At 30.9% G+C, this 23360-nt stretch overlaps 2 protein-coding genes across 2 annotated transcripts; both read left to right on the top strand.

Annotated features, from left to right (window-relative positions):
* The first annotated feature begins 5446 nt into the window (after nucleotides 1-5446).
* Nucleotides 5447-8417, top strand: LOC101260347 (ras-related protein Rab2BV). The gene is made up of 3 exons (XM_069298950.1): nucleotides 5447-5589; nucleotides 5932-6122; nucleotides 7644-8417. Exons 2-3 carry the CDS (start codon nucleotides 5958-5960, stop codon nucleotides 8127-8129), a joined length of 651 nt encoding a protein of 216 aa, XP_069155051.1. The 5' UTR covers nucleotides 5447-5589; nucleotides 5932-5957; the 3' UTR covers nucleotides 8130-8417.
* A 4595-nt stretch (nucleotides 8418-13012) lies between these two features.
* On the top strand, nucleotides 13013-20278 carry LOC101260053 (serine/threonine-protein phosphatase PP1 isozyme 1). Its single transcript, XM_004240334.5, has 4 exons — nucleotides 13013-13694; nucleotides 16125-16684; nucleotides 16760-16979; nucleotides 19957-20278. The coding sequence occupies exons 1-3, from the start codon at nucleotides 13469-13471 to the stop codon at nucleotides 16931-16933; spliced, it is 960 nt and encodes a 319-aa protein (XP_004240382.1). The 5' UTR covers nucleotides 13013-13468; the 3' UTR covers nucleotides 16934-16979; nucleotides 19957-20278.
* Nucleotides 20279-23360: the final 3082 nt, after the last annotated feature.

The following is a 23360-nucleotide window of genomic DNA, read 5'->3' as shown; positions in this document are numbered from 1 at the left end:
GTTGGATTAGATAAAAATGTGAACTTAATAAAAGAGAAATGGTGAAAAAAATCCATATGTTTTTTCATAAACAGATTTCTGTCCTTTCATATAAAAGTTGTGATTTCATTTTTGAATAAAAATTAAAACTTGACTCGTATGTTTAGATTTTGTAAAAAAAAAAAATCTATTATTTTTCAACTTTGTAAAATAGAGCTTTGTGATCGATGTGAAGAGATCATTCATAATTACAAAAATTTATTCATAAAAAAAATGGAGATATACGATTTAATAGTGTGGCAGTTTAAAATTTTAGTACTTTATTTATGAAATATACTAGTAAGATTGTATAAAAGTTTGAAAAGCTTTAATAATTTTCATAAATTATAAAAAAAAAATTGCTTGTAAAATAAACAACTTGAGATTTTTATATTATATCTTCAAACAAAATTTATATCAATATCATTCAATATAAATTACTCTCTCCGTTTAAAATAGAATAACTTCATTTTCTTTTTAATCTGTTTAAAAAAGAATAATCTCTTTCTTTTTTTAGTAATATTTTAAAATCAGCTTTTCACGTGGCATGTTTAAGGCCACTAAATCAAAGGTCAATTTTATACATTTAACCTAACTTTAATTTAGGACCATAAAATATAAAAATCCTTTTTATACTCTTAAACTTCGTGTTAAGTCAAATTAAATAATTCTTTACGAAACAATCAGGATTTGAGACATTTTGACCCAGTCATCAAAACATGACAGGTGAATTATAATGTTAAAGTTTAATTAGTGGTTAATGAATAGCAAATTATGAAGTTGACACAAAAAGAAAGAAAAAGGTATGCATGCTATGATTGCATAATCACCACTAAAACTCCATCATCTTCACATCATTACCAATCCACCCAATTGCTTGGTTCTATAATAAACAAGTATTTTACTTATTTAATACTCTTGTTGTCTCGTTTAGTTGTTATGTTGTTTAAAAATTAATTTGATTAATTTTAAAATTAGAATTAGATTGAATAATTTAATAATTTGATTAAATATTTAGATGTTTAAATATTATACGAAAAATATTATAAATTATAATTTTTTTATATATCAATATGATGAAAAATACATTGAAGATACTAGTTAAATTTCTTATTCTTTACTCTGAAAATAAAATTATGACAACTAAAAGGGGGGAAAGGGAATATTAGTTAGTGGAATACATTGATATCCGCTTAAATTTTTTTGATAAATTTCATTTAAAAATATTCAAATTACAATATATTCTAACTGAACACGTAATAAAATATTTTTATTAATCATATTAAATATAACTTTTGAAAAGGAAAAGGGGATTTTGCGCGTATTATCATGTGTGTTTATAGTGTAGAATAAGTATTTATATTAGCTAGCCTCTTTTAATTAAATAATATAATTCTTAATTAGAACAAGCCTAATTTTTTTTTATAATTTATCAAAATTAATGCGTGTAATTAAAGAAAATGATATGTTTTAATTTGTGAATTTATTCATGAAAATGCTTGAGAAGACGCATAAATTTTTTAAAAAAATTGAGTCAACTTTAGCTAATAAAAATGATTTATTATTTAATTGCTCAATCGAAATGATAAGTATCTAACTAAAATTACTAGCAAATAAAATTATTTTTGGTATTGTCTACTAAATAATTGTAACTCTCGTCACTCATTATATATAAATAAATAATATAATAATTAGTCTACCTCATTGTTTGAAATAAGATACCTTTCGATGTTCACTAATCTATGTGCATAATTAGAATATTAATTTAATATAAAATATATTGGGAACTTGCATTAATATACTAAAGAAACCCATGATAAAGAGATGTTAGTGATATGGATGATTATGGGTGAATGATTGTCATGAAATGATATTTGGAGACGTTTTTAGGATTTTGAGATAATGAGTATTTTATTACGAAAAAATAAATTTAAGTATAAATTTATAAGCTCATATTTTTAGATTCTTAAAACTGAATTCATTAAAATTTTAAAATTATAGGTCGAAAATATATAGTACTGTATCTTTAAGTTTTAATATAAATATATGATTTAATTTTCTAAAAAGTTAACAATGCTATTTTTTAAATAAATTTTCAATGTAACACACTTGAAAATTTTAAAAAATTAAGGAAATTCAAAAATATCACTGATAATCACGTCTTAACAAGGTGTTACTCAATTTTTGAAATAAAACAAATAAGATAAGAGAATTCAAATTTCTAACATCACTTAGAGAAATGGACTCTATCGTCATCGTATTATATGATACTTTGAACATGAGTTCAACACATCTATACTTAATTATTTTTACAAAATATGACAACACTATAATGGACTAGAGAAGGGCTTGAGTTCACGTGAACCCATGAAGCCCCTAATATATATCCCTGGTCTTACTTCCTATAACTTTATAAATGACTATCTCATTTCCCATCTCACCCGCCTCTCTTCCATTTTAATATGTTTGATAGTGTATATATATATATATATATATATATATATATATATATTTATAACTAGGTGTATCTTTCTCAATTTTAATTAATGATAAAATATATAATATTTTAAAAATTATAAATAATTATAATATGTATTACCAATAGAGTATATCTAATTATATATTCTCTCCTATTAATAAAGCTGCTCAATGTTCCTTGAGAGGCTAGCAAAAGAGTTGAAAATTTGAATTATCAAAAGTGTGGCTTAAATTAGCCAGCTTGTCTGCAAATTGATTGAACTCTCTAAAGCAATGATTGATACTAAAACCATGTTCTGCAACAATGCTATGAATGTTATTTACATAATTAAGAATTTTCCATGGAATTGTCCACATGCTAACTCTAACCGTATTGATGGCGGAGTCCAAAATTTAAATAGAAGATTTAATATATAAAAAATAGACACGTGAAATAGTCGAACAAGATTCTACATTGTACGATCATTGATAAAATATTATCAGTATAAAATAAAAATCAAAATGGATGACTTTCATCAACTAAGTAATCTAGCTACAAATTTACAACGAATGTTCTAAATTTTTATTTTTCGATAGTGAGATTTCTAATAGAATCATACACACACTCTCCTTTACTTGTTTTAGATGATTTTTCATGACTATTCTTTTACTTGAACCAAAATAATCTTTTACTTCGTTTCATACAATCATATTTTACAAACTATTGGTACCCAAACTAGGGATGACAATGGGATAATGTGGAGTGTATTCATAAAAATTTTAATTCAACTCCCCACCCCCCAAACCCGAAAATAAAATACATAAAAGAAAATTTATTATTTTATTAAGTTGTATTGTGACTTAAAATTTTATTTGTAAATTTAAAAACATATAAGAAATTAAATTATTTTTATTTATTATCTTGAATATTTTAGTAACTTTAGAGAAATTATCTTAATAAACTATGTTTTATTATTTTTATAACATTTAAAAAAGTTAAAATTAAAAATAAATTTAAATCCACATTAAATCACATATACCCACCCGCATTAGTGTTAAAAAAGCTCACCTCAACCTGCTTCGCATCACATCCGCCCGCAGAACCTTAAATCCGCTCCACCCCGCATAACTTACCCCACACCTACCCGAGATCCGCTCGCCCCACCCAAACAATTGCTTCTTCGCTTTTTTATTAATTTTATATTCAATATTCGATATCCACATTAAAGTTCAACTAAATTTAAATTTGTACTGAAAAATTTCATATTAAGAATAAAACGTTCCCTAACAAAAACGACTTTCGTACCTTCTTTAATCAGAAATCTCTGATTTAAACAATATTGACATTTTGTCATCTAGAATGACCACAACTTATACAATCACATATGCTTGTATTGATGAAGACATTGATTAAATAAATTGGCATTTTAAGCACATATAAGAAACCCATGTTCTTACTCACAAAAATACATGACAGGCACTAAACATTCCCCTTTCTACATGTTGTCAGCTCTTTGCCAGCCTGACGATGTCAGTGCCAACCGACCTTCCACACACTTTCTTATTCTCCTCTTACCACTATTTTGTCAACTCATAGAAATAACTTTTTCCATCGGTTCTGTTCATTTTTATTTGTTTATTTTATAAATATATATGTTTTTTCTATGTAAGCATAATATAAACAGATTATTAAGTATAGGAATTTTTATTTTTAATTTCATATAATTTTTAATATTTAATTATGTATAACCTATACGTAAAGATAGAGAGGGCATGATGAATTAAATGATATGTTTACATAATATCATCTTAAATTTTTATCTTTAAATATGTGTTTAGGCCATAAAATTTTAAAAATATTTCCGCAAATATATTTCAAACATTGGCTGTTTTTGGAATTTTAGGCACAAAATTTCACCATAAATGTTTTTTCCTTTTTATCAGAGTTGAACTTCTCAAACACGTTTGAACATAAATTCTTGAAAATTTAGCTTTGGAATTCGAAAAATAATTCATGATTAAACACAATTTTAATTTTAAAATATCATAAAAAATAAAAAATAGAGTACTTTTTACAAACTTCACAATAAAAATATATATAACTAAATGCTCTTGATTAAATTTTCAAAGTTTCAATTTCGTAAATTACGATAAGATAGGAGCTTATTTTTGGGTGAAACTTTCGCAAATAATCAGTGTAATAAATTTAAATTATGCTATATATTTATAGTTTGTATATTTACGGATAGTAGTTATAATTTTAGATGTCTCGTTTGTATAATTCGTGAATTTGTATAATTTACACTTGCATTTGTATAATTTTGTTATTTACCAAAGTTATACAAATTTTGAATTGTTCAAATGTATAAATTATATAAAATTTAAAAGGAAAAATTGTATAAAATATCAAACTATTAATATAAATTAATTGTTACAGTCATAGTTTATTTTAATTGTAAATTCGTAGCAAACGTTTCCTTTTTTTTGCCATATGATTCGCCATACAATTAGCCATTTTCAGTGTACAATTAGCTATTTTTTATATTTTGATATAATATGTGTTTGTATAAAGCGAAAGAAAAATGTATATACAAATACAAATACATATATTTTCGTGATATACACTTATAATTATATAAATACAAATTACAAGATATAAATGAATCTATACAAAACTAAACAATTTATATAAAATTCAATGTTTATAGCGAATTATACAAATTAAAAGCTTCATAACAAACATTAAATTTGTCGTAAAACGCAATTATACAAACTTATCAATATAAATTTTTATATCTGATATATATAAAAGTTGTTCAATTTAAAAATTTAACCACATAATTATAATTAAAAGTAAGTCACATAATATATTTAAAATAAATTAAAAATAATATTAATTAATTAACTAGTATACGATTAAAAAAAATATAATCTAGGAGACGAGTAGAGTAGGTGAAAAAATAGGTAGGAATTGGTGTATTTTTAAAATGGAGATACTCCACGTAGCTTACCATTTGCCGCACTTTCACACCAAAAATCTTATATAGAAAAAACTCTTCTCCAACATTTCGAAACTCCATTGTTTCTCTTTCTAAAGCTTTCTCTCACCTCCCAGGTAACCCATTTTGTACTAATTTGAGCATCAATCTATTTTTGTATGTATGCGTATGAATTGTTTTTGTATATATATACCGTGGCGGATCCAGGATTTTAACTTTATAAGTTCAATTTTTAAAGTTTTTAGCATTGAACTCGTTATAATTTTTGAAGTTAAAGAGTTTGTAACTGCTATTTATTGTGAATTTATGTTTAAATCAGTGTATTCAAATGAACCCGTACATCCGCTCTTGGAGAGTATTTTTTATTTGTATTTTCCATTTCTAGGGTTTGTTTGTGTTTGATTTGATTGGAGTGTTGCAGATCTAGATGATGTTTATCTGTTTTTTGATTTTTTGTAGGTTTTAATACAGAGAATTGAAGTTATGGGGAATAGAGTGGATCATGAGTACGATTACTTGTTTAAGATCGTGTTGATTGGTGATTCTGGAGTTGGAAAATCGAACATTCTGTCTAGGTTTACGCGAAATGAGTTCTGTTTGGAGTCAAAATCTACTATTGGAGTTGAGTTCGCCACTAGAACTCTTCAGGTTAGTACTGATATCACTTTGTTCTAAGTTTAATTTGAAATTTGGTATTGTTTGAGCTCTTAATGTAGTAGTGGTGTTGTATAAGTTCATACCGAAAATTTTTACTCCTGAAAATTGGGGGTAGGGAATCGAACAGTCAGTAACAAGTTGAAAGTTCAGATTGCTATTAACATTCCATGAAAATTGATACTCCTGTTGTGAACTGCTTGACACTTTTCATATCTCGAGATTTAAACTAAAGTAAAGATTATTAACAATATTTTAGGAATGTAATCTGTATCATTTTTTATATGAGGGGAATTGTTTCATGTAGTTTCTATTTTAGGATAAATCTGATTTTTTATTTAAAAGAATAAATTTCGCTTGTTTTTCCTCCATATATAGTCAAATTGACTCTACAAAAGTGTAAAAAAAATGGAGATGGAGGGAATCATACTATCATCTATAGCCTAGTGGAATGTTGATTATTTTATGTGATTTTGTTGAATTTTTTGTGATTATTGATGAGAATAGTGTAGAGATTGGTGGAGTGGTAAAGCCGGTGTATTTTTAGCATCTCCGGTATTCGAGTTGCCGGTTAAATGGATGACTAAAATTTAGGTGGATCAGTTGATGATTGCCCTTTTCTTCCTCTGGTCTGATACAATTCTGGCTAAATGACCATTTTTTATTTTTAAGTTCTAAGGACAAATCAATATATTATAGCATAAACATCAGGTACTGTGAACTCATGAAATCTGTTTCTTCCTCTTTTCAGTAGCCTACAATATTTAGTTGTATTTTCAAGTATGAACAAGATACTAGCACATAGATGCAGTCATGCAGCTGCAACATTCTGTATATATATTCTTGTTTGGAATGAAGTAGTTCAATGATTGTCATGTGTAATGTTAGCAATGAATTTTTTTGAGTTTTGATCTATCTGTACTTCCACTAATGTGCTTTTAAGAAAAAATGTTGATCCGCTTATTGTATGCCTCGGTTTTCTTACTATCCTGCTGTTTTTACGTCTTATATCTCCATAAATGTTGTGTTTTTGCTTTCCTTGAGCCGAGGGTTTATCCGAAACAGTTTCTCTCTACCTGCCAAGGTAGGGGTAAGGTCTGTGTATACTTTCCTCCCCATACCCCACTTATGGGACTATACTAAGAATGTAGTTGTTGGTCTTCTTATGACCTGGAATTTCCGCTTTTAATTGTTATATGTTGGCTCAATCTGATGCTTCTACGTTTTTTTTGTTCTGTTGAAATGAAATTATTGGATGGCAGGACTGGTTGTCTATCTGTAATTTGAATTTGAGTATTTTAATGGTGCTTATGTCCTTTGAGGAAAACCAAATGCTCTGAAATTCTCAACTTTTAAAACTCTTTAAGCTTGGGTGAACCAGGTGTTTGCTTTCTGCTAGCCACAATATCCAATTCCATTTGATAAATTTGCTTTTTCTTTGGCGGGTAAACGTGGCTGAAATGGAATTTATTGTACTGATATCAACACTCATGGGCTATCTACTTCATGATACAGGTTGAGGGAAAGACAGTCAAGGCCCAAATATGGGACACTGCAGGCCAAGAACGGTACCGAGCCATTACCAGTGCTTATTACAGAGGAGCAGTTGGTGCACTCCTTGTTTATGACATAACAAAGGGACAAACATTCGACAATGTTCAAAGGTGGCTCCGAGAATTGAGAGACCATGCAGATTCTAACATTGTCATTATGATGGCTGGAAACAAGTCCGACCTTAACCACCTTCGAGCAGTCTCTGAGCAGGATGGTCAAAATTTAGCTGAGAAGGAAGGACTGTCATTTCTTGAGACATCGGCATTGGAAGCAGTCAACGTAGATAAGGCTTTTCAGACTATACTAACCGAGATATACCATATCATAAGCAAGAAGGCGCTGGCTGCACAAGCAGCAGCCACAACCACTACTCTTCCTGGTCAGGGTACAACCATCAATGTTAATGACACCTCTGATAATGTGAAGAGAGGCTGCTGTTCTACCTGAGTTAAAAAAGTTTGAACAAGGAAACGAGATTCGGTATATTTAAATTTTTTTGGTTTATTTTACATTATTCATCAGAGCAAGAGATGTAGATTACTTTCTTGATTATACAAGAGAAAGGGCTTGTGAATGTTAATTGTCCTAGTGATTTAGGAAAGATCTATTCTTCATGTGGTGTACTGTTTAACTATTTTCTTTTAGCTTATAAGAAGAGATTAGCTTATCTAATATCTTCCCAGATACTTGTTACTATACAGGAGATTCAATTAAATTCTTGCATCTTCATCTGTATTATTTTGACTTCTCTGGCTTTCTGTTAATTCATTTCCAAAGCATTTTTTGATTGAATTGGTAAACCTTGTTTCAATATCTTTTGCTTGTTATAGCAAACCGATGTTGTATAAAATATATAATATAATATAACTGGAAAATTGATTTTATGGGAAATATGGTTATACTACTTTATGTGGAAAAAAAACTTTGATGTAAACACACAACCAAATCCACGAGTAAACAATGATAGAATTAGCAACCATTCCCAATTTCACCTTTTCTTGTAGTGATATTGAAAAGTCATTCTTCCACTTTTGGTAGTTTCATTCATGTTGTAGTCGTTTTCATTCTTTATAGTCGTTTTGACTTGCAAATAATAATGGGGTATTAATTAGACACTATAGTTATAGTGTGTTAATTACGATTTGTAGCTATATTTTAGAGAAAGAAGAAAGGCGAGCGAGATTGGGAGAGGAAGGAGAGAGGTGAATTGTATTTGTATATTTGTCAAATAATTATATATATGTAACTAGAATAAATATGTATGTGTATATTTGGTGAACGAATTTGAGAGAGGGAGGGGAGAAGTGAATTGTGTCTGACATATAATTATAGATATTCTATATCCTTAATGATTCTAAGTTTAAAATATTATAGGAGACTGATATGAGACTTGATAATAAAAGTAGAAATTATTTTAAGGGCATTGATTAATTTAAAATAAAAGTTTATTGGGTTGAGATTATAAATTAATAACTTAACCATATTCAATTAATTTCTTAAAATAAAAATAGAGAGTTTCCAATTCAAATTTTGTATTCAATTGATCACATAAGGTACATATTAGCTCCACACTTTGAAATTTGAATACCACCCACAAATTGTAACACTAGTTTTTGATATGTGTCAAAAGTTTTTTATTAAATATAATTTTATTTCAAGTTAAATATTGTTGCATAAATAAAATAGAAGAAAACGAATTATTTTCTCAATTTAAACATGTATTGTTTACAATTTAGGGATGTACAAGTCAAATCGATAAAACAATGTATTTGTGGTTTGGTTTGGTGTTGGAGAAAAAAAACCGACCACTCTAATTAGTTTGGTTTAATATTTAAAGAAAAAAGTCAAATCAAACTCAACCCAAACCGACAAAATATAAATATATAATTTTATTGTATTTATGGATAAAAATATTATTTCTAAATATATTTTTAGTTAGTTTATAATTTTCTATGTTTATATATATTATTTTAATTTTGGACTTGTAAAATTTTACAAACATTTGATTTTGATTCTCCTAAGATGAAAAGTTACAATCATATTGTTATAGTTTTTCAAATTCAAAATTAACAATTTATTTGTAAATATTTTATCTTGCATTCACTTTGATTTTAATCTTTGATCTTATTAATTTTAACACACTAAATGGTGAGATTTCAAGAAAAAAATATTTTTGTACTCGTATGAATTTTATCTCTTTTCAAAAATTTCTATCCATTTAATATTTTTAAGATTTAGCTTATCACATGTGTAAGTGAAAATATATTCTCAAACACCATATAGTTATTTAAAAAAAACAAAAAATAAAATAAAAATCAAATAAATCGACTAAAGTTGAAATCGAAAAATCTAACTTTATGTGATTTTATTCAATTTGTAAATTTTATAAATCAAAATAATTAATTTAAATGAAGGTAAGACTATCAATAAGGACTATGGTGAAGTGGTAAGTATTCTTTCATCTTTAATCAATAGGTTTCACGTTCAAGGACTCTTGGATATGGAGTCAGATTTATTAGGAAACGTTTTGCCCTCAACTAGAACTTTTCGATGTGAATTCGGATTTAATCGAACACCGAATGAATGACATAATAGTTCAACTCGAAAAGAGTGACCAAAAAGTGTGTTTGGTATGAAAAGTGTTTTTTTTTTTCATATTTGATTGACTTAAATATTTTTCAAATCAGCTTATGTTTCTCATATTTAAGCAAAGATACTTTACATCCGGAAAAAATCTTACCTCAACTTTCATCCTTAACTCAAGTCTCAAGTACTGATTCTTGATATTAATTTGGGAATAAATCTTATTCTCAATTCAAAACCCAACTCCCGCGTCATAAGTCAAATATGTGTCGAATTTTTGTTTGGGTGTCGAATATCGGGTTAGGATTTGAGATCAAATTAATTTTGGATCGGATATTGGTGTCGGGTCTCGAGTTAGGTGTTGGGTAAGGTTTCGAGTTTGGTTAGGATACAAGACCGGATCTCGCATCGGGTATTGGGGTCAAGTCTCGAGTTAGGTGTTGAGGCGAGGTTTCCAATCGGGGTTTGGAGCCAAATTTTTTTATTAAGAGTCAAGGCCAAGTCCTAGGTTAGATGTCAAGTTCGAAATTCGAATCAATCGTTAAGTGATATATTGAACTACAATGAAAATTAATTAAAGCAACACTTAAAATTATTATAGAAGAAACCATTTGTCGTCAAAATCACGTGGATCTTGGCTTTGAGAAATTTAAACTTCAAAATCAAGGAAAATTTCAATCTATTTTGTCAAGCTCTAATATATTTCTACAACTACAAAAAACGTGTATTCATACATAATAATGGCACTAAAAATCGTGATTTCATCGTCTCAAAACTATAAATACTGAAATCAAAATTTAAATTTTTTTTTATCATAAATTCATGATTTGACAAAAAAAATCAATAAAAAGTACCTATTTAAACATTAATTGTTCGAGAAAAAAATAAAAATAAAATTCAATTTCAGTTTAAACTTCGCATGTGTTGTACATGTATATTGATGTATAGTTCTGTATAAACTTGTATAAAGAATGTGTAATAATATATACTAAAATATTATTAAGAAGACGAATAACACGAACAAAAAAAAAGTGTGAAACTTCTATGATGCCTCATATATATTATTGACAATGACAATGGGCAATATATATACATTCTGATACACTGAAGAAACATAATTATACAATACTATTGTGCTGATCGGATATTGTAATAATCGTTGTCCGAATGTTTTGAATATACTCTGTATACTCAAAATCTATATCGTCAAACAACATATGTCGAAAGTATGTGGTCAATATTTTGAATACACTCTGTATATAAGATAATGCATGATACCATGATAACTGAACGTGATGAATCAATACTAGTATACTTAGGGAATATCATTTAAAACATGAAATTCATAAGCAAAATATGTAATTAAATATTAATCACGAAGAATAACTGAATTGTAATAAGAACCCTGAAAATCATAGAAGATCTAGGTTTGGAGAATATCTGAGGTTTCATTGAGACTCAATGAGTGAAGGGATACCTACTGATGAAATTCCACATACCTAGAATAAAGAACGCTACACGGAATTCCTTGAATGAAAACTTAAAACTTGGAACTTTAGCTTGCTTGAGAGGGGATTTGCGAGAGAAGAAACTCGGTTTAGGAGGTTGAGCATGAAAGTGAGGGTGTAAGTTTCAAAGAATCCCTTAATCCCACTTAAAGTAGTCAAAAACGACGTAGTGAAGGAATTAAAAGATGAAGAAAAAAAAATATTTTTTAAAATTAAAAACTCCAGACGCCATCTACGGATGCCTTCTAGGGTCCATAGATCACTTTACGGTTAATAAAAGTAGCAATAAATGGAAAGATTTCTTGGGTTTTGAGTCAAATTCACGAACCCTTTTATGGTCTGTAGATCACTTTACGAGTTTGTAAAAATGCCTGTAGAAGCAGGGTTGCACAGAGTTAAGTTGTTGAGGTTCTGAGCTACGGATCAATAGTCGGTGAAGATTTTTACGACTTGTAGATGTGATTGTGAAAGCACAAATTTTTGATAACTTTGAACTTTCTCGATCTGGTTCGATTTTAAAAACTTTAGGGGTGTTACGAAAAGAAAAATAATTGGAGATGCCCTTTCAGTATAAAAGTTGAAGTAATTACTTAAAAATACACTTAACTGCCAAAATTGGTCAACAATTTTAAACTTTATCAAATATAATCACTAACCTCTCTTTCCCCGGCACAACCAAAACTCGTTTTTCCTCTCCTAGCATATCTTCATTCTCTGTCATTCTTTTTCATCCTCTTTTCTCTCTAATTTATGTATCCATCTCAAATTCAAGTAGCCAAATGTTCGTCACTTCAAAATACTTGTGCTTGTCAGAATCTCCACTGGAAGACATTTTCATCGGCAAACAATGACGCATCAAAGATTTAACAACAATAATAATTTTCATATCTACCTGAAATTCAATGCCCCCATAGTTAGTCGCTCCCCAAAATACTTGACGATCGTACTTATAAGAAATTCCACCATCAGAGATTCACTTCCATCAGTAAAACGATCAATTGTTGAGTTTCAACAACAACAACAACAAAGTGCAATTTTTCAAACTTTCTCTTTGTAACATAAAGTCTTAACCAAACAATCATACATGAAACTGATTTGATGTTTGATGTGCAATTCAGAAACCTACATAACTAATTATAAAAAAAAATCATATATCAAATAAAGAGTTATACATATAAATTTCATCGTAACAAAATTTACACTAACCAACTATCAAACGACCCTCTTTCTTGAAACTTTAATTTGGTTAGGTCGTATGAAAGATTTTAGAAACCTAAAAAAATGCAAATGGGACTTATTATTAAGGAAATGGCGCCGTCCTCCAATGAGCAATGACCTCAAGTAGGGGTACACCCTCACATGATTCATGTCACATATTTTAGCAAACAACGTTAGATTTAGCAATTATCAAGGAAGCCACCACACGAGCAAACATAATTTCATATAATTTTTTTTTTCTATAGTGAAAAGTATTAATCCCTCCTTGATTTTCCCTTTTTCCTCAAATATCAAATCTACAATCTTTTTTTTTTCCTTGTAAAAATCGATTCTTGAAAGAAAAAAACAAAAAAAAGAGACACCCCTTTTCTTGTTTTTCCCCTTTTCCCTTTTTGTTGTTTGGTTTGTTTTGGATTGTGGGTGTTTCTCTTCTAGTGTTTGTTGTGGAGAAAGATAACAAAAAGGGGTCTCAAAGAAATGGCACAAAATGAGCATCAACAGCAGCAGCAGCAGCAGCAAGGGTTAATAGAGCCTGCTGTTCTTGATGATATTATCAATAGGCTTTTGGAGTTTAGAAATGCAAGAACTGTTAGGCAGGTTCAGATTTCTGAGGCTGAGATCCGTTCCCTTTGTAGTGCTTCTAGGGAAATCTTTCTTCAACAACCTAATCTTCTTGAACTTGAAGCACCCATCAAGATCTGTGGTAAAGTTCTTGTTCCCCATCTTTTTGTTGACCACAAATAGCTTGATTTATCATCTTATCATGTTTTTTTAGGCATAAAGAATTGATTTTGTTTTTGATATATCTTTTGTAATTATGATTAAACCTGTTGGTTGTCGTGGGAGGAAGTGGTGGATCCAGGATTTTATGGCTATGGATTTTTACATAAACTTGTATGGGCATAATTGCAAGCTAAAAGTTCCTCAAAAGAAAATGGGAGGAGGAGTTCTTTGGATTGGTTCAAGAAAAAAAAAGGAGAGGTAATATACCTTCACATATGGTAGTAATCAAAAAGGAAAACCAGGGAGGAGGAGGGTATTTTTGCTGTTGAGTAGGAGAACTGAAATGAAGGCTCAATGTTTTGAAGCTAGTACAAATAGATTAATAAGAAAGAAAGAGTTAAAAAAAAAAAAATTAAATGGAGAAGTCAGCAGATAATGAGTAACATAAATGGAATAACAAAATAAGAGAGTGAAGTGAAACATGAGAAAAATAATCAGCTAAGTTTAAAAGAGTGCTTTAACGGAGGTTCGATCTCACATGCCTTCCCAATATATCACTTAAAAGAGCTTTGCTTTCCGCCTTTAAACCAGAACATCCGTCAGGCTTTTGTTCCATCGGTGCTTGCTGTTGTATATATAGCAACTTTTTTTAAAACTTAAATATATATAGTTCGAGCGGAACGTGGGTCTGCTCCTGATGGGAGGTGACAAGTATTTGTGGAATTAGTGGAGGTTTGCGAAAGTTTTATTTGCCTAGATACCACGACCGTCAATAGTAAGTTATCATAAAGATGGCAACTTTTGTTATAAATTGGAAATTAATCTGGTCCCTGATTTAGGAAGGGATGGTGGGTGGGATTCTATGAGGTAGGTAATATGTATATTTGTTTGGTCGAAATTTATATATGCCTCAAATCTGTAATTAGTTGCGGTCAACTATATGAATCCTCAGTATTTGTTTCCCGTTGTTTGCTCACGTTTCATTTTGGTACTCGCAAAAGACAAATTAGGGCTTCTTTATATTTTCTACTAATTTGGAAGGAATAGGTGGGTTTTATGAGGTAGGTAGCATGTATACTTTGGTTCATCGAATTTATATATTCTTCAACTATAATTAGTTGCGGTCAGCTATATGAGTCCTCAGTATTTGCTTCGCGTTGTTTGTGCACGTTTCATTCCGGTACTCACAAGACAAATTAAGGCTTCTTTATATTTGGGTTAAGTTTTTATGAGGTAGGTAACATGTATATTTTGTTTCATCGGATTTGTATATGCCTCAGTTTGTAATTTGTTGTGGTAGCTATATGAATCCTCAGAATTTGTTTCACGTTGTTTGCACACATTTCATTCCGGTACTCGTGAAAGACAAATTAAGGCTTCTTTATATTTCCCACTTAAATACATATGCTACTTGCTCTAGTTTATCAAATAGTAAAATGTTTTATGCATCTTTTTAAACTTTGATGATGCACAATTTGCTCACTCGTCTTATATTACATGTATGAGGTAGGGTAACATGTAAAGTTGTTTGTTCTACTATATCCAATAACAACTATGTTCAATCCCAATTAGTTGGGGTTAGCTATATGAATCCTCAATGTCTATTCTGCTTCATTTGGACCCTTTTGATTCCATGATTTTTCTTTTAAGGCAAATAAGGGCTTCTCAATATTTTCTACTGAAATTCAAATCTCTACTTGGTCTAGTTTATCTGTACGTTTATTTTTGGGGAGCTTTGTTAACCTCGATTGTGAACTTGCCCAATCATTTACATTTCAGTTGAGTGCGTTTTGTGCATTCATGGCTTACATGTGGGTAATTGGTTTCTTATATATTTTTTTTTCTTAATGTTAAGTGTAGAATGTTAATATTAGTGTGAGGAGTTGAATATCATATGTGCTTTGTCTCTGTACCAGCTTGTTACTGCACTTCTATTATTAAAATTTACCATTGTTCATTTAATAAAAAAAAAGATAAATCAGTATCGTTCTTTCAATTTTCGGGTTATGAAAACGGTGTACTGGTTATATTTAGGCATTATGGCTACTAAAAGGGAGGAAGGAGGTAATAAATTCTTTCATTCTCATCGTAATTCTCTTGTCTATCTTGAAAACAGTGGAATGGTGTACATGATATCTTTATTTTATCTGCCTTGTATAGTCATTGTGATGTACTGTGCTTCATTTGAAATATTGTATCGTCGTGATTATGTTATATCACGAAGTCGGTTTATTTTGTGATGGGTTGCTTTCCCCCAAAAATTACATTTTGCTTTCATTGTTTTGTATTTTGGTTCTTTTTACTGTTTCTTTCTTAGCCAGTGCATGGGATTATTCATATTAAAACAGTATTGGACTGATAAATTTGCCTCGTGTCCCCTCTCTTTGTTTTTTTTTTGTCTGGATTCTAGGTGACATTCATGGCCAGTATGGTGATCTTTTGAGGCTTTTTGAATATGGGGGATTTCCTCCTGAGGCTAACTATTTGTTTTTAGGGGACTATGTGGACCGTGGTAAACAGAGTTTGGAAACAATATGCCTTCTGCTTGCATACAAAATCAAATATCCTGAAAACTTCTTTCTCTTGAGAGGAAATCATGAATGTGCTTCTATTAATCGAATTTATGGTTTCTATGATGAATGTAAGCGCCGATTCAATGTGAAGCTATGGAAATGCTTCACAGAATGTTTCAATTGTCTTCCCGTTGCTGCTCTCATAGATGAAAAAATACTGTGCATGCATGGTGGTCTTTCTCCAGATTTAACAAACTTGGATCAGATAAGAAATTTACCTCGTCCAACTGATGTTCCAGATTCTGGGTTGCTGTGTGATTTACTTTGGTCAGATCCTAGCCGGGAAGTTAAAGGTTGGGGAATGAATGATAGGGGAGTTTCATATACTTTTGGTCCTGATAAGGTTGCAGAATTCTTGATGCAACACGATATGGACCTTGTTTGTCGTGCCCACCAGGTATTCATATGATTTTGCTTCTTTTTTGTGTTCCCTTTATGTTTTCCCATATTGACCATAATATTCTGAACCTAGGTTGTTGAAGATGGTTATGAATTTTTCGCTGAGAGGCAGCTAGTGACAATATTTTCGGCCCCAAACTACTGTGGTGAATTTGATAATGCTGGTGCAATGATGAGTGTTGATGAAAGTTTAATGTGCTCGTTCCAGATACTGAAGCCAACAGATAGAAAACCTCGGTTCTTATGAGGCAAAAGTCGATAGCTTTTATCTATGCCCTCGCAGAGCACCTAAGGTTAGTAGCTTGATACAATCTTATTTCCCTTTATATATGCAACACTTGTGCTGTTTCCATGATAGAATTAACAGCCTGTCTTAGAAATGTCTCATTTTTGTCATCGGTTAATTTCATGATATTGAAGTGAAAGTGTCTTTGGCTTGTCATTTTCCTACTCTCAAATTATTTTGCCTGATAAGGTAAGATTTTAAACAGTATCGTATCAAACTGATACTGTAAAAGTACTGAGATAATGCTGGCTTGATTACATTAAAATCCCTAGCAGTCTAGCTTGCATGTGCACCATTTTATTTGAATTCATAACAAAGTTTATATCTTTCCAATAGTTCAAGTAATGCAAACAACTATATTTCAGACCTTCTCCTTTTGCTTTCAGAACAACCTCTTATTTCTTTCTTTCCATATTGTCCAAACTATGCTAAGAGGAATAACTCTCAGATCTTCTTTAGGGGTGCTTCTGCGAGCTATGAACTTGCCGTATAGTCCAGCAGATGCCACAGTTAACTATGAACATGGTCTACACTTGCCAAGTAAATTCACAATGCACAGAAATATGATCCATAGATTCACGAGATTTCTCACACTAGTAGCATCTGCTGCACATTATCCAACCCCTTCTCGTCAAGTTTTCTTGAGTTAAACATGCTTCATGAGATAATAGTCAACCAGAAAACGGAACTTTTGTTGGGAGTGTAGTTGTACATTCTAAGTCCACTTTTGTGATTGCACTGGCTGAATTGCATTGATTTTTTTTTATAAAGTGAGCTGACAATAAAAGCACATTTACTAGCTTTCCACAGTAGGCATTCTGGCAAGTGGCAACAACACTACTGATTGCATCTTCTGAATGAATAAATACTACTTCCTGCATTTTCCTGTCAAAGAGATTCCTTGTGAACCGGATGTCTATATCAGTTAAAATTCTAGCTAAGAGGACTTCAGGATTATATGCCAGTCTGTACAGATTGGAAAATTGATTTTTCTGCAAATCAAAGCCATTGCAGTTATCTTCCCAAAGTCCGATTGTCTCATTGCCTACCCTCAAGACAACATACGTGTTGAATTACTCCTAGTTCTGTCTCCAAACAGCCACTCCATACGTGTTGAATTACTCCTAGTTCTGTCTCCAAACAGCCACTCCATATGGAATCTTCACTGCTTTAGGTTCCCATCAACCCTCTCTTCCATAATCACCTCTACCACTGCTTTCCAGATAACTTTTCCCCATCATTTAACCTTCATAGCTATTTACATAGGAAGCTCTGATTGTAACCTCCATTCTTCTGATTTTTGTCTCAATGGTCCACTTTACTAGATGAAATTTCCTTGTTTCTGGATTACCTTCTCATAGGAAGTGCCTTAGTGGATTCTTCTCCACACTAGCTGGCGTTGGGATTTGAGACATTAGATAGGATGGGATACCATCAAGAATACTATATAGTAATGTCAAAACATAATCACTTTAAAGGTGTAACTGCTGTACATTACTTTTTCACGCTCCCATTCTGCCTGGTTTACTTTGGTCGTTTAGTCTGTCCCACTAGGGCTGAATAATTTTGTTCATTCGAAAAGATACAATCTTTCAAAAATTATTTTAGCATATGATCAGGCCTAAATACAAAACTGATTCTTACCAATCAAGGTAGGTCCCTTAATGTGGTAAGGAAGTACTTCTCCATCAAGACCGATAAAAGGTCACTAGATGGTTCACTTCTAGATTGGTTTTACTTATCCCGAAATTCCCACCTTTTCTCTCCTATGACACTCCATAACTAAGCTTCAGGAAAAGAGTATGGTGTTTGTGGTTCAGCTACTTTTTATCCTCTTCTCAAGTTCAATATGATCCAAAGAAAAATGGTGGGGTAAATAAAGCTTGTTGCGATTATATTTGACATGACCATTTGGTTGATACTACTTTAATGAGTATTCTGATTAAAAATGATGATGCTTTTTGAGACAGAAGATTCATTCAGGATATGTGGTATGAAGTATCAATTTTTTACTTCTTCTTTTTCTAACAGCGCACAAAGTTAAACAATAACCACAAAAAAGTACAGTCATTTACTGCTGTTTTTTATCTGTTTACTTGGTGGATTTTCTCCCTTAATCTATTTTTGTTTGAGTTATTTTCCACTTCCTTTTTGGTTTTGGGGTAAAAAAACACAACTAAAACCCTGTTATATGGTTTATTATGAAATGCTCTATCACTTGGAATTTTGCTGCGTATCCTGCTGATTTGAGAGTTTATATGTGAGAAATTGTTACCAGAGAATCCAACTTTGAATTACCAGTATTTGTACTACAAACCAGTGAGTCGATCTCCAATTTTTGCAAAATTTTGAATTATCTTATTTTACATTTGATATCGTCTTCTTGATGTTAGTGTATTTTGCTTTTGCTGTTCAAGTTATTCCCAATCTGTCAGCTATGTTTCCTCTTTTTTGATAATCGAGAAATCATCAGAAGCCGATGACACATGGTTCAAAACTAGGTGGATAATTGACCTGTTCCTCTATCCCTCTCAAACTAAAATACCGTTCTTTTTCATCTACGTTGGAGTTTGAACTCGTGAATATGTGTAACTCGCTCATCACATGCTACGCTCTTACCACTAGACCAAAGCCTTGGGGGCAATTTATTTGACTGACTTATCTTTTTGCAAGGATGGGGATCATGTTCTATCTGATAAATAATGATGCAGATGAAGATCTTACTACCAGCAAAAATCTTATGCATCCATATTTTGCTTTCAACATTTCTTGTTTCTTTATCGGCTGAATAGTGGACCTGAAAACATTATGGAATTGACCATAGTACTTGTGCATGTGGTATTTAGGGAAAAGTTATCTGAAAAGCTATGTTTCTGCGATCAGTTATGCTAAAACTTGAGCTTTTGCATCGTTTTGCATTATGCATCTTGAACAGATGTTTGTTTTTCTTTAGTTAGTCTTTAAGAAGTTTATCTTGTATGCAGAAATTCTTATGGCTGGCAAAGAGAAGTTGAAGATGAAGACAACTTCTGGGATGTACATCGTATGAGTATGTTTTAGAACGGAGAGGAGCTAGTTGTTGGTTAAAAAAGCCTTCTCTTCCGAGCTAAAAAATCGAGGACCTAACTGTAGTTTTGAGGTGGCCTCAGGGCCACAAACTATTTTCATTTTGAATCTGTCTTTTCTTATTTTACTTAATTTCATGCAATTTATGAATTAAAACCCTCTAAATCGGTATGTAAATTGCGGTGCAGATATGTAGATTGTTGATACTAAAAAATTGCTCTTTTGCAGCAACTTCCTTAACTGGATAGTAGTTTCTCTGAGTCTTTATGGTTTGGTACTGGTTCTTATTGACCATCTGGTGTTGAAGATAATTAGATTCGTTCTGCAGTTGGGGACGTAGTAATTCTATAAATGTGTTGGTGGGAGGTAGTAAATCGATATATGTGTTGGTGGGAGGTAGTAAATCGATATATGTGTTGGTGGGAGGTAGTAATTCGATAAATGTGTTGGTGGGAGGTAGTAAATCGATATATGTGTTGGTGGGAGGTAGTAAATCGATAAATGTGTTGGTGGGAGATAGTAATTCGATAAATGTGTTGGTGGGAGGTAGTAAATTGATATCTTGTTTAAAAAGACCTATTTTTCCTCAATTTGTTACCTTTTTCACTCTTTATCGTAGCCCTTTTCCTAGCTTAAGAGCCACATGTACTGATATAAATTTCTTCGTTCTTAATCAGATATGTTTGAGTCTTTGAAAATGGAAAAAAAAATCTTTTAGTCGGATCCTATTACACTGGGTCTTACACATATATAAGTTTGTGTAAAAGACTAAAATCAATTAATCCATGTCGGACTCAATTAAAACATCAATTAAGAATGTGTTATTTAATCTTTTTAAAAACGTAATATTTAAATTGATGAAATATAAATAAGAACGAGGAAAGTACAATTTTACATCGAATACATTTGACTCTCTCATTACCTAGGTAGAACCGAACTCTACCACCCTTTTATGAGTTGAGGTAATTATTGCCATATGGAAAATTGAAAATTAGATATTTAACTAGATGCCTCATGACATTGATAATGATACAAAAGTAAGAAAGTTGGTATTATTCATTTATTTTTTTTAAAAAAAATGTGTTTAGCAAAAAGAGAAATAATATACTGTATTTATTTGAAAAAGGGTATTTTTACTCATTAAATAATAATAATAATAATAATAATAATAATAATGATGATGATGATGTTTTTGGATTAGACTAACAACAGTAAGGATATTTTTAGATCAAATTATTTATTGAAGATACTTTTATTCAATTTCGCATAGTTCAAAAATATTTTAAACTCTTTTTCATATTTTAATGAAGGGCTTTACAAAATTCCACTAGTTTAAGAGCTAATTACTTAGAAATACACTACTTCGCGATATTACGAATCATAACAGATTTTGGTGCGTTCAAATACGTTTAGATTCATATCTCTTGGGATACACTGGTCAAAATTAAGCATAATTTGTTCTAGATACAATGTAGCTAAGTGAACTCACATGTATCTGAGATATATAAATAAATCTCATTCGCCTCCCTTCTATTGTCTCTTGCTTCTCTTCCCATTTTCGTGTATTTGGTATAAAAAACATATATCAATGTGTATCTGACTTGAAATCTGAAATGAAATTATTAATTAGCGAGATGCAATATAATAATTTCAAACTATAGAAAAAATCAATAAATATGATGAAAGTATTTGTCTAATTTCATTTAACAGAAAGGGCCAAAAGTACCCTTAGACTTTAAGGAAAATGTCGAAAATTATTCTTTATCCATCTTTTAATCTAAAAATATCATTTAGTAATCTTTAGCCCTTTTTAGATGAATAGAAGGCTTTTTAGAACAAAACATCAATAAAGGATATATTTTAAAACCTTTCCCGGTAGTTTAAGGGTATTTTTTCCCCTTTTCCATTCTTTTAGTTAAAAAGAAATAAAATATTTTTAGTAGTTTGAAGAGGTATTAAAGTTTGAAAATTATTTGTGATTAATTTATCCAATCAACAATACAAATACTACTCAAATACAGCAAAAGTTTAAGGTTTAAGACAGAGAGAGAAAAATAACAATATCCTTTTGTAGAATCTTCATGATTGAGAACATCCAAGCAAAAAAGGGCTGACCTAGAGTTTCCTTCCTAGCCAACAGCTCGCAGCTCTCATGGCTGCTACGACCACTGGATGACTTCCTTTCGAGGCTGTCGAATCCGCCCTAACACATACGCCACCTTTTTCAATTCCAACACTATAAATTGTAAATAATATGCCCTAATTAACTCAAAAACAATCGCCAAAATCAATCGAAATAATTCATGGAGAACCCACTGTCACGTTTTCAATGGAGGAAAGGCAAGATTGTATGATTGAAGTGGGATTGTATCAAACAGTTGTACTTAAATTATCCCATGGTACGCTAAATTTGGAGGTATTAAAGTCAATTTTACCGAAACATTTTGGTACAAAGGACAATTGTTTAATTGACTTACTTGCTCCAAGACAAATTTTGTTGAGATTTGATCAATATGAAGATTATGTACTAGCTTTATCTCGCTCAGTTAATTATCTTATATAAAATGGAGAGGAGCACCAATATAGGGGTTTCTCTTGATCCATTGAATATAATCCTAAGAAGAAAACAACATTAAATGTGGTTTGAATTTCTTTACCAAACTTATCTCCAGATTTATTTGTAAAGAAGTCTCTACTATCTATAGCATCGGTAGTTGGAAAACCAATAGTTATAGATAAAGCTACTCAAATAAAATCAAGACCTAGCACAGCTAGAGTCAAGATTATACTTGATCTAATGGAAGAACTTCCAAATCGTATAAGATTGCAGTTTATGGATGGAAAATCTGAGATGTTGATCGAGATTTTTAAGGAGATTGTATATGATAATCTACCTTAGTATTGCAATTATTGTAAGCACCAAGATCATGATGAAGAAAGCTATCGTTGATCTCGAAAAGAAATCAAGATAACTAACAAATTGATGATACCATTGAAGTTGCTTCAAAAGGTACCATCGATAGTGAAAAGTATCAAAGTGATGCAAGATAAATACTAAATGAAAAAAGAAAGGTTGTAGATGTCGATCAAAGTAAAGCTATTTCTTTAGATTGATAATTGATTACTGTCACTTTTGAGTGAAACCGTGCACAATCAATGAATGTTGTTAGAAGTAATATTGGTATTCAAACAACTTTCAAAAGCAAAAAAGGAACGCCAAGAATTGGGGTTGATGCGCCGCGATTTGGTTCAGGTAAAAAATAATGTATTCAGGACACAAACTAATGGATACATCTGATATTGAAGATGCCGACAATTCTGG

The sequence above is a fragment of the Solanum lycopersicum genome, chromosome 6, assembly GCF_036512215.1.
Source record: "Solanum lycopersicum chromosome 6, SLM_r2.1".
Taxonomy (NCBI): domain Eukaryota; kingdom Viridiplantae; phylum Streptophyta; class Magnoliopsida; order Solanales; family Solanaceae; genus Solanum; species Solanum lycopersicum.
This window is presented reverse-complemented; position numbering and strand designations above follow the sequence as displayed.

What these genes read in the sequence shown, in the direction of transcription:
- LOC101260053 (XM_004240334.5), top strand. Translation starts at nt 13,469, where the DNA reads ATGGCACAAAATGAGCATCAACAGCAGCAGCAGCAGCAGCAAGGGTTA. An exon ending in AGCACCCATCAAGATCTGTG is followed by an intron (nt 13,695 to 16,124) that starts GTAAAGTTCTTG and finishes TCTGGATTCTAG; the next exon opens with GTGACATTCATGGCCAGTAT. An exon ending in TTGTTTGTCGTGCCCACCAG is followed by an intron (nt 16,685 to 16,759) that starts GTATTCATATGA and finishes TTCTGAACCTAG; the next exon opens with GTTGTTGAAGATGGTTATGA.
- LOC101260347 (XM_069298950.1), top strand. Translation starts at nt 5,958, where the DNA reads ATGGGGAATAGAGTGGATCATGAGTACGATTACTTGTTTAAGATCGTG. An exon ending in TCGCCACTAGAACTCTTCAG is followed by an intron (nt 6,123 to 7,643) that starts GTTAGTACTGAT and finishes TTCATGATACAG; the next exon opens with GTTGAGGGAAAGACAGTCAA.